This window comes from Anarrhichthys ocellatus, unplaced genomic scaffold (genome assembly GCF_004355925.1).
Source record: "Anarrhichthys ocellatus isolate YVR2014 unplaced genomic scaffold, GSC_Weel_1.0 scaffold21, whole genome shotgun sequence".
Taxonomy (NCBI): Eukaryota; Metazoa; Chordata; class Actinopteri; order Perciformes; family Anarhichadidae; genus Anarrhichthys; species Anarrhichthys ocellatus.
Genome location: NW_022280051.1, coordinates 152737 through 163855, shown reverse-complemented (window position 1 = coordinate 163855; position 11119 = coordinate 152737). Strand labels below are relative to the sequence as shown.

Genomic DNA, 11119 nt, shown 5'->3' with positions numbered 1-11119 from the left:
TCTCTCTCTCTCTCTCTCTCTCTCTCTCTCTCTCTCTCTCTCTCTCTGTGTATGTGTGTATCCATTACTTGGACACTCCCTCTCTCTTTCACCCTCTCTGTTCTCCCTCCTGCCTCATTCTGTCTTTATCTCACTAGGTCCAAGTTTTGTCTCTATGCCCTCACTCCCTCCCTGCCTCAGTTCACCCCCTTTTCTTTGGCTGCTGGCTGGACTGTAGCTGAACTGCTCCTCCTTGTGTTTCAACGGGCACATCACAAGTTACCAGTAAAAAACAGCCACTAGCAAAGTGTGGCTTTTCCAGTGCAGCATTTCTGAATCTCTGGGTCATGTCCCAGAATAAGCCGCTGGCCTGCAGAGACAATGAGCATGTTTTAATTAGCTGAGTTCTCAGGAGGAGAAACCTGATTATTTCAGTTTGTCTCTCAGATGTTTCAACCAAAATACAGATGTTAAATTCATCAACTGTTTTTAAGTCAGGATCAGTTTTATTGCCAGGTGTGTTTCCACATACTCCTGCAATTCTTCTCAACACCTATAATGTAGAACAAAGACTGTGTGGTAGAGGAACACTAGGGGGTGCTGTGGTGTCAGTTACAGACTGCTGATGAGTCCGTCACTGTCAGGAGTCAGTGCTGTGCCCCATTCTTTCATTGTGCAGAATGTTTCAAATGGTCACAAATAAGATGATTAATGGGGCAGAAAAGAGGAAAATAACAACTTCTGCTACACAAACTGTGATTCTTTCTTCTTATTCATTTCTCAAACAGTTATTTAGTGAAACCATCTGAGAAGTCTAGAGGGGCATTCTCTATTTGATGGAGCTGCTGACAGCTCATTGACATCTGGAACGACATGCAGGTCTCACAACTTATTTTTAAGAGGCCGGTCCAAAACGTTTGTTCAGTCTTTAACAGTTTTGTGGATGGAAATACTCAAGCAAAGTACAAGTACCTCCACATTGTACCAGCAATACTAACTGCTTCACCATCATTGCACTGCGTACATGCTGCAGGTGCAGACTATTTACTACAACAACAGTATAATAAGCCATAAAAGGATACTTTAGGTAAAAACTCCAATTAATAATCCAATAAGTGGATCCTTGTATTGTCACTTGAAAAAGCAAGTGCTACTGGGGGTTTATGTTGGGAGATGATAAATGTCTACGTTTAACCGGATGAGAGCGCTGTTGTCATATTAAGCTCCTCAGCATATAATAGAGTGATGTACAACGTGGATCGCCTTCTCGGCTGCAGGACAAGACGAAAGAAGCAGTTTAGCCGCCGTTATTTACTGAGTGATCGGTTGGACCAGTTTTAGCGTTGTTACATATTATAATGTTTCCCAAAGTGTATCTCATTGTTTCTCTGTTTATTCACCCGCTAAACCCGACTTTGACCCTATACCCGCCCACTGCAGAATATCAATCAGATGTATCGGCAGCCAGTTAGATCACTTAGCAGAGCTGTGTGTGCGTGTGCGTGTGTGTGTGCAAGTGTGCATGTGCGCATGTGTGCGTGGGGGGAAGTTTAAATCCCCCAGGAGATGAAAGGTGTGCGGTCTCTGCGGGTCTATTATCATGCAGAGGCGAGTGACATCCGATTCTCTGCTGCTGCTCAGTCGCCACAAATGAGAAATGCCCACATAAATCCAATGAAGCCCAAAATAACACACTTTACAGGAATATTGTTGAGAAGATTTTAAAAAAGTCAAGAAGTATATCGGTATAATATAATAAACCCACATAGTGTCAATGGTAAAACTGTCCACTGTGCTAATTTACCACAAGTGTTAAGCAGCAGGTTGTTAAAACAGACATTATATATATATATATATATATATATATATATTACTTTCAACGTATTTACGCACGCAAAACATGAATCATTGAAATCCAAATTGGATGATTATTCTCTCATTTCTATAAGTGTTTATCAAATTGAACAACGTAAACATTATTTTCAGGAGCAATATTCCTAAAAGTACTCTAAATTGATTACAGTTATTTGTGAAGTTGGTGAACTCCATGGGGACCTTTTGCTTTTCTGGGGGGGGGGGGGCGTTCCGTGTAATCCACCCTGCGTCCACCGTTGGTTGCATATGGACGCACTCTTTTAAGAAGCACTGAGTCAGATCAAAGAGCCTGTTCCTGTACAGGTTGGCCGCCCAGTTTGTCTTTGACCGGGATATGAATTGAGGAGAGCTCGCTTCAACACGCCTTTTCTTTACTCCAGGACTTTTCAGGACTCCTGGCCGTCTGCGTGTGTGTGTGTGTGTGTGTGTGTGTGTGTATGGAAATGTGAGTGTGTGTGGGGGGGCTTTATTGTCGCTGACCAAAGAGGGGATTAGACGATTTTGAGGCACTCACCTTTTATTCAAACAAATTATCCACTTCAGCTAATAAAAGGAATTTGATGCACGTGAACTCTTTTGAGGTCGATGGGGGTTTTGCAAAACGTTCAACCCCCATCGCTCTACTTTAAAACACTGCCCTGACCGTATTGTACCCACTTTAGTGACCATATGCATAAACATTGTGATACACAAATTTCATTTTTAAGTTTTATTATACGGAAGTAATGGAGGATCCCTGGATGGAAAAGTATCTGATGACTGGTCATATGAAGAAGGCCTTGTTTGGAAACACGTATCAGCTGCAGTGTAAGCTCTTTTGTTTAGTTGCTCAGGGAGTGATTGCCCAAAGAACACACCTGAGTTTTATATTCAAAACCTTTGAACGCAACATCACAGGTGCTTCCAGTCTTGGCTCGCCATTCAATTCACGGTTGACTATGTCGAATACCCATTTGGTTTAACTGTGCGCACGCACATGCAACCGTACGCCCCATGCGCGCGCAATGTATGGCGAGGGAGGGAGAGGGCAGGAGGGTTTCTGAGGTGAAGTGGGGGTGAGAAGAAAAGTGTAGAGAGAAAGAGAGAGATGTGGTGTGGTCGTGAGGGGATAGGAAGGGACGGAACAGTCGCTTTGCTGCTCAATTAGCGTTTTAATCTCCTTGTTAATCTTTTCTCAAAACAACAACGGGATCCCACTTTTCCCATTGCAGCTTTGCTTTATTTTGTCTTTTTGGAGGGAGAAATCCGCTTGCACTTTGCGTAAAACCCAACCAAACCATTTTACGCACGACTTTGAACTGGAGTTTTCAAGCAGTAACTGGATTCACGTTTTTTTTAACAAGCAACTTCTGACCTTTTGGATAATTACCTCTGGCCGTTTTTTCTCTTGTCTTTTTTCATCTTATTTTGAATGTCAGTGATGTTTTATAGTTTTAAATCCTAGAGACTGGAAGGACAAGTGGTTCACAAGAAAATAGACAATACACAAGATACACTCGAGTTGGACTCGAGCTCACTGTATCGCCAGCACTACAGGGCTTGCGTCCAGACCCAGCGGGGCCGAGCAGGGCGCCTCTTGATTTTATGCCCATGTCTCAACAGCAGAGCACTTTCCCCAGCACCGGCTGTGTGGCGGTGACGCTGCGGACCATGGACAACAGGCCTGTCCGGAGAAAGCGAACCGGTGCCGTTCGACATCTGCTGCTGGCAGCCGCCTTCCTCGCATGCAGCTCCCAACTGCTGGTGGTGGATGCCAACTCATGGTGGTGAGTAATGACCACTGGTAGTGCATTGATTGTTTTCTTTTTTTTTGGTCTTTTTTTTGTGGTGTTGTGGCTCATAAAAAGTAGATTAAATATGGCCTCCATTTAGTGGTAACAATAGGAGAGCAACTTTGTCACATTTTTTTTTCTTTAAGTTGTTGTTGGATGTTGTAGCCCTTCATTTGTATCTGAACGATTGACAAAAGCCTTAAAACGTGTTCAAAAAAAAATATATATTTTTGCTTATATGCTATTGATAATATGGCAAATGGAAAAATGTGAACTATAGAGTTTGTGTTGCCTCTTCTGTGTCTCTGTATGTGTATGTGTGTGTGTGTGTGTGTGTGTGTGTTTTGGGGGTGATGTCCCAGTCTTGGGTTGAGCCCTGACAGTGAATGGAACAAATGTGAGGGCTCTGTCACAATATTTACCCTGGCTGAGCCCCAAATGGCACTGCATGGCGGCCTGCTGCTGTGCCTATAGCACCGTCAATTAGCCACACTTGTTCTTGCCTTACAAGACAGCTATATGCAACAATGCCGTTCAGTTGGCTTTGTGATAATGTAGTGGAGGATGTGTGCAGGTCAGTGGAGTTCACCTTCCTGTCAGTTTATGTAGAACCAGAATAGATAGTTCATAGTTTCCATTTAGTCAACCAAATGCATTCTAAAGACAGCACCCGTGTTGCCCAAATCATGCCATAGTTTCATACATGCATTTATTATGATACATGAACTGATCTTAGCTCTTAAGATAGGGACAACCTTCACACAATTTGATTTCCCTTTCTTTAGAAAGCCTTTTTGGTGACCACAGTCTGTGTGTGGGAACTCAGTTTTTCAAAGCAAAAGTGATTCAAATTGTATGATACGGGTACAATTGTTTGTGTGAAGAGGGCAGGAAAGGAAACACAAGCAGAGCGGTTGCAGAGATGAACACCAGAAGAGTCCATCTACACTTTACAGGCCAGTTGTACTAATAAACGTGTCTGAACTTTGTCCTCTACAGCGCCAACCTCCTCTCAGAGAGAGAGAGAGAGAGGGAGTCGTTTATCGCAGGGATCCTGTCTCTAGCACTTATCTTTGATCGTAACTGATTGAGTTTACTGGTTCAAATTTAGACTTAATATGGTGTCTGTCTCTCAGGTCACTAGCTCTGACCCCGATCCAGCGGCCAGAGATGTACATCATTGGAGCACAGCCTCTCTGCAGTCAGCTGTCTGGTCTATCTCAAGTAAGTTCCTGTCTGCCTGTTTTAGACCTCTTTTTAATACATTTAAAATGTTGTAAAAACTCCTCTAACAGCTGTCACAACTTGAATTCGGAGATGAATAGATTCTGAAGGATTTAGAGCTCAGTTGTGCATGGTGTGGCTCTACAACATCAGCATCAACAAGAAGAATAACGCCGAATATTCCTCCTCTGCACCCTGACTCTGAGGAAATAGTCAAATATAGTTGAATAGTCCCACAGGGACCACGAACATGTTAAACCATTAATGTGCTAATCTCTGCTAATCTCTCCTATGATGCTGTGCTGTCTGCAGGGCCAGAGGAAGCTGTGCCAGCTGTACCAGGACCACATGGTCTACATCGGAGACGGAGCCAAGACGGGCATCAAGGAGTGCCAGTACCAGTTCAGACAGAGGAGGTGGAACTGCAGCACTGTGGACAACACATCCGTGTTTGGACGGGTCATGCAGATTGGTGAGTTTATTGTTTGATGGAATCAGAAGCAGAGTTAGCAGAGGCTGCTGTTATTGTCTTTCTCCCCTCTTAAAAGACCTGTCAATCAATTTGAGAGTGATGGCAGGTTTTAATTCAGTTTTTTTTTATTGTTTGCCTCCAATGGTGATTTTGTAAAGCATGCAAAAGCCCAGAAGTTACACACAGACATGTCAAAAGCTGTACTGTGTTGTTGGCTATTTTGACATATAAAATAAGCAATGACAAAAAAGTTATAGGTGACATGGTCATCACATGGGTCATTTAACAGACTGGAATAATAATACACTGTTCACTGTATGTTATTGTTTAGATGGGAACATGAGTTTGAATCCAGCAGAGTAAGTAGGGTTGGTAGAGACACTACTCCAATGACTAGACCGGTCATACAGTCTAAGAGTGAGGGACAATTGTCATAATATTCCTCTAATACTGATTTATGATGTCTTTGTTTGCAAACTTTATCATGTTTGTTTCATTTGTTTTATCTTAGTGGCCCATCATTACAATATTCAGTGACCACATTAACGTTCACGTTGTAGTATAGTCACTACAGAATTTAAAGTAAGCTATTCTTTTTGAAGGGAATATTTAGTTTTTAAATCTCTTTTTTACTGTCGGATTGTTCCTAATTCCTGTGAGTATGTGGAGTTTTTCATAACATCCATTAGTCTATAGGATTACAGTTGATTCCGCTATTTTGTTGAACTAAAATAGTGTTAAGGCCTATTAATTGTAATACTAATAACATTTGAGATATTGATTTTGTATTATGTGGAGATCCTGTGATTGTAAAAAAAAGCACAGGCATTTTTTTTTGCGCGACAGTTTAAACCACTTGTCGTTCCCACTTTACGCATGCGCAATGAAACTGATAACCTCCTCAGTCGAGTAAAAGCGACGACTCGGAACTTTTGCGCAAGGCAGTTATCAAGACGCATGAAAACTAGAACAACAAAAAGATTTGCAATCTCCATGCAGCAGTTTTAGTAAATCTCCACGTGTAGCTCAGATCCTGGATCAGTTTCATGTGCGTCTAATTCCCAGCAGGCGATGTGGGAAACCTCTCATCAACAAGTAAGTGTCAAATCCGCTGCGGGCAGTCAGACGAGGTGTTTGCTGCTCTTTCTCTGTCTCCGTCCCTCTCTGCCCGTCTCTCTATTGACAGTCAGTCTATCTCCAGGTTTATATGGAGGTGTTAGTCGATCCATTGTCTCGCAGCTCCCCTTTTGAAATGCGCTGATGAGCTGACACCGAGCCGGCAGATCCGGACCTGCTATTTGAAGTCTGGGCTCCGCAGTCTCATAAACCTCTCGGCCTCCCTCTCTCTCGTTCCCTGTCTCATTATCCTGCTGCATAATATGTGCATCAGCATCCTGACTGGGGAGAGAGCTCCTAAAACCTTGAATGAATAGCTCACACGCCTCGGCTCCGCATGCATACCTGCCTGTCTGTCTGCCCGGTGTTGATTCCAGGCTGGGGGGGGGGGCGTCCTGTAACGCATTGTGGAGCGGTACTATAGGCTGCAAAGTACCCAGTTCAAGTATTAACCCTAACCTAAGCATAATAATATAACAATAAAATCACAAACGATCATGACTGTTTAAAAGAAGCACCCAAAACATAGAAAATAAATAAAAAGCCTATTATATGAAGCAAAAAAAAAACTTGAAGAATGATCAAAACCACCACACACTGGTAATAAGGTGCAATTACAGCAATATTAAAGCATTAAAAATGCAATACAGGCCAAACATATGACACTATATACAGTTCATAGTGAAAACCAATAATCGTGATCATGTATTAGCGAGTCACGGTGGAGGGCAATAAGGGCATTTAGTTGTGAGTTCTCTGTGATGTCATTTGAAGGGAGAAATGTCACCTTGTATTATACGACCTCACTGTGGTCTTTGTAAATGCAGTCTCAACCAGAAATACCACGAGGCTGTTCACATGTAAATGTTCAGTTTCAGAGCACTTCACCTCCTACCTTCGCCATCGCCTTTGTCCTCGTTTCCTCCTCAGCGGTTTGTGTATTAATGCAGTGAATAGACATGCAGGTTGTGTATTCCTCAGTGTTAGACGGTGTTGGTCTAGAGTGAACAGAAGTCCTTCTGATGGACTTGTGTGTGTGCATCAAGGCAACTACAAAGACTAACAGCAGTCTGGTTGTTTATTTGAAACTGAATAGATTTATTCAGAATCCTTCTCTGTTGTTCAACATTAACATTATAAGTGTGCGTGTAAGTACGGGAGATTGGCCATTTACCTGTACATAGGTCTTCGCAGTGCAGCGAATCTGAATTAGTTTCTGGCCTGGAGCTCCCCTTAAAGGGTCAGTTCACCCTGATACAACAGAGATGTTTTTATTGGTGGCGCTCGCTGAATTACAATTATCCGCAGCATGTCTTTACTGCAAAATGCGCGCTATGAATAATCCAAAGAACAAACTGTCAACAGAGTAACAGGAACATTTGTTTCCGAAAAAGAGGTTTAACATTAGGGTTGACTAGCCCAGAACTAGGACAGGTAAACCCACAGGCTAAGTACATGGGAACAAGGATTTACCTAATTAGCTGCTGCATATATTTCATGGATCTGGTGTTTAAAGTTTGACCAGCGTCAGACTTAAAATCACATCTATTGTCTATTGTTAGGTGAAGTGGGTGTGGGGCTGTTTGTGTGGTGGGGGGTTAACCTGAACAGTTACCCATGTTTCCTGTCAGTGAACACACACATTCCCCTAAACCCAAGGAAAAAAAACCCAGAGCACAGTGTTCCTCTACCTACTAACTCAAGTTTACAAGTTATAAATATCTATAATTTAAATGTTTATTTTCCTCTCCTCTCAGGCTCCAGGGAAACAGCCTTCACTTACGCCATCAGCGCAGCTGGGGTGGTCAACGCCATCAGCCGGGCATGCCGCGAGGGCGAGCTCTCCACCTGCGGCTGCAGCCGTGCCGCTCGACCCCGCGACCTGCCGCGCGATTGGCTGTGGGGTGGCTGCGGCGACAACGTGCATTACGGCTATCGCTTTGCCCGGGAGTTCGTGGACGCCAGGGAGAGAGAGAAGAACTACCCACGGGGTTCTACTGAGCACGCCCGAACACTGATGAACCTGCAGAACAATGAAGCAGGGAGACAGGTACAGAGGGACACGACACTCCTGTGCATTTAGTGTTTGTCTTAAAAAATACAATTGATATTTTCTGGAGTTCTGCAGATGAAGCTTTAGCGAAGAAGTGTGTGTGTCCTCAATTCTTAACCCCATCCTATATCTGAATGTATCCAAGGAATGTGTGTGTGAGTCGAGGTGGCCTGACCTGGCAGTATTTCTGAGTGTTATTTATTGGGAGGGTCCAAATGGTATAACTGCTAACGCCCTTGGAGTCTGGCTAGGTCGCCAGGTCAATGCACATTCCAGTGAAGAAACACACACACACACAAGGTCACAATACACACATATAAATGCAGCAACACAATGGACAACAACATGCTTGATTGTATTAAGAGTTCAGAAGTGAAACAAAAACAAATGTGCAAGAAAACAAGAACGAAAGTACTGGATGGATAAATGGATGTGGTATGTTTTGTCAGACTAGCATGTTCTAGTTTCTGAGTTTTTTGGCCCTCTCTAGTTGCCATACAGCAACTATTAGAAGCTCCAGAGCTGATATCGGAGCTAGAGGTGTTTGGAACTTCTTTCAGGTGGGGGGGGGGACCTTTCACCTTAAAGTAGGCTACACGCACACGCACGCCGACACACACATGCACACCTTCCTCGTAAAAGGTCCATTTGCCAGTTCTGGTATACGCTGGATCAGGAGAATGTCTTTATCTTCAGTTAGAGGAGCTTTGTTTAAGCTGTTTGCGAGACAAAGACGCTGTGTGTGTGTGTGTGTGTGTGTGTGTGTGTGTGTGTGTGTGTGTGTATGCGCATGCATGTCGTCTCAGCTCCATTTGATTTGTGTGAGAGACATTGAGCCTGGTTTTGTGTGAGAGTGTGTATCAGGGGTCAAAGGTGAGGGTCTGGAGAGGTTGTGTTTCTGCTGAGGGTCCCATTGGGGCTATAGTAGAGTGTATAAGAGAGAAAGATCTATTGCTACAGCCTTGTATTAACACGCACACACACAGTCCCTCAGCCTTTCTGTAACACACACACACACTCACTCTTTTGAGTGACTTTTCCTCCTCTCTCCTGTTTGATCCCTTGTTTTCATTGTCGTCTGTCCATCGAAACGGAAGAGAGGAGAAGAGAGAGATGAAAAGGAGGAGAGCGAGTGAGAGGAAGACAGTTTTTCTTCTCCTCTTCATCCCTTCTTCTCTCTTTCTTTCGTGGACACGCCGGTTTGTCCCAAAGCGGGATTTGTCTTGCTTGGTTGAACAAGGCAAACCGCGGGGCTTTTGTGGAGGTGACAGGGGTGTGCCGCTGTGTGTGCGTGTAGTTGTGTGTGTGTGTGTGTGTGTGTGTGTGTGTGTGTGTGTGTGTGTGGGTGTGTGTGTATGTATGTGTGTGCGCTCAGCTTCATTTGATTTGTGTGTAAGGCGGATAACGTGGTCGTCTGTGTGTACAAGCGTCTGGAGACAGGGACACAGGGTGAAGGATGGACCTCTGTCACACTCCCTTGACTCTGAAAGACACACACATACACACACACACACTGCCACCCAGGTCCACTGTCTCCGTTTCACACAAATCAAATGAGGCAGACTTGTCACATATAGAGACCAAAACAACTAGATGTACATTCCCAGTCTGAAGACAATACCAGGCCACTTTTGTGCCGCCTGTGCTCTGAACACAGCAGTTAACTTTCAGATTCATCTCTCAACCCGTAGATCACTTTGTTGCCTGTTTTAATATCACTACTTGAACACAAATGTATAAAATAAGGCACAAAAAATAGAGTTTTCTTTCTATGTGATGTAGTGGTGTAGCTATTTGGAATGTCATCTTAGGCTTGAATATTTAACTCATTAGGAATGTGATACACAGTAGCTTCAATTAATTGATGGTACAAGCAGATACAGACTATTTATGAGTACATTTGCTTTATCTTTCAGGCTATTTAAAGAAAAGTTTTAGAGAAACATCTGATCCTTAGTTTGTTTTGATGCTCTTATGTAATTTTCAAAAATGATCTTTGTTAGAACGGTCTTTGATCTACAGAAACAAGAATGAGTTACGAGCAGCATTCCACAACAAATGCTCTCGTCTCTATCTGCAATGCAGTCGCTTGACAAAGAGCCGTCATATCTCCTTATCGAGATCATCAGCCTCAAAGGGCTTTACGATCTGTACAGCATGCGATCCAACAGTTCAGATAAGGAAAAACTCCCCAAAAAACTCTTTAACAAATAAAAGGAAGAATCATCAGAGAGAGCAACAGAGATGGGACATGCATTAGATGTTCACACAGAACAGTAAAATGACAACATGGAGATACAATATGACAATATCAGGCAGATAGACTGCAAATATGTTTGAATAATATGGCTTTAGGGAAGTGCTGATCATTATTTTAATTCCTGTGTTTATTTGAAAGTTGCTGATTTTAAGTCGCAAAATAACCTTAAAACAAAATCTAGGATTGAAATTGATAACAAGAAGATCCGACAGGAAAATGTGTCTCTTCTTGGCTATCCTTACTCTTCATTCATTGCTTATTCTGTCACAAAGGATGAGCTATGTTCTCTATTTCTGCCCCATTCTAGTACTAACTGCACTGACACACACACACACACACACACACACACACACACACACACACACACA

The 11119-nt window shown here is 43.1% G+C and overlaps 1 protein-coding gene across 1 annotated transcript in view; it reads left to right on the top strand.

Annotated features, from left to right (window-relative positions):
• The window catches only part of wnt5b (wingless-type MMTV integration site family, member 5b), a 68558-nt gene that overhangs the window by 51324 nt on the left and 6115 nt on the right, over positions 1 to 11119 (top strand). Inside the window, exons 2-5 of the mRNA XM_031858801.1 lie at positions 3457 to 3620; positions 4763 to 4850; positions 5163 to 5322; positions 8196 to 8488. Coding sequence (XP_031714661.1) covers positions 3457 to 3620; positions 4763 to 4850; positions 5163 to 5322; positions 8196 to 8488 — 705 coding nt within the window. The remainder of the gene's footprint in view (positions 1 to 3456; positions 3621 to 4762; positions 4851 to 5162; positions 5323 to 8195; positions 8489 to 11119) is intronic.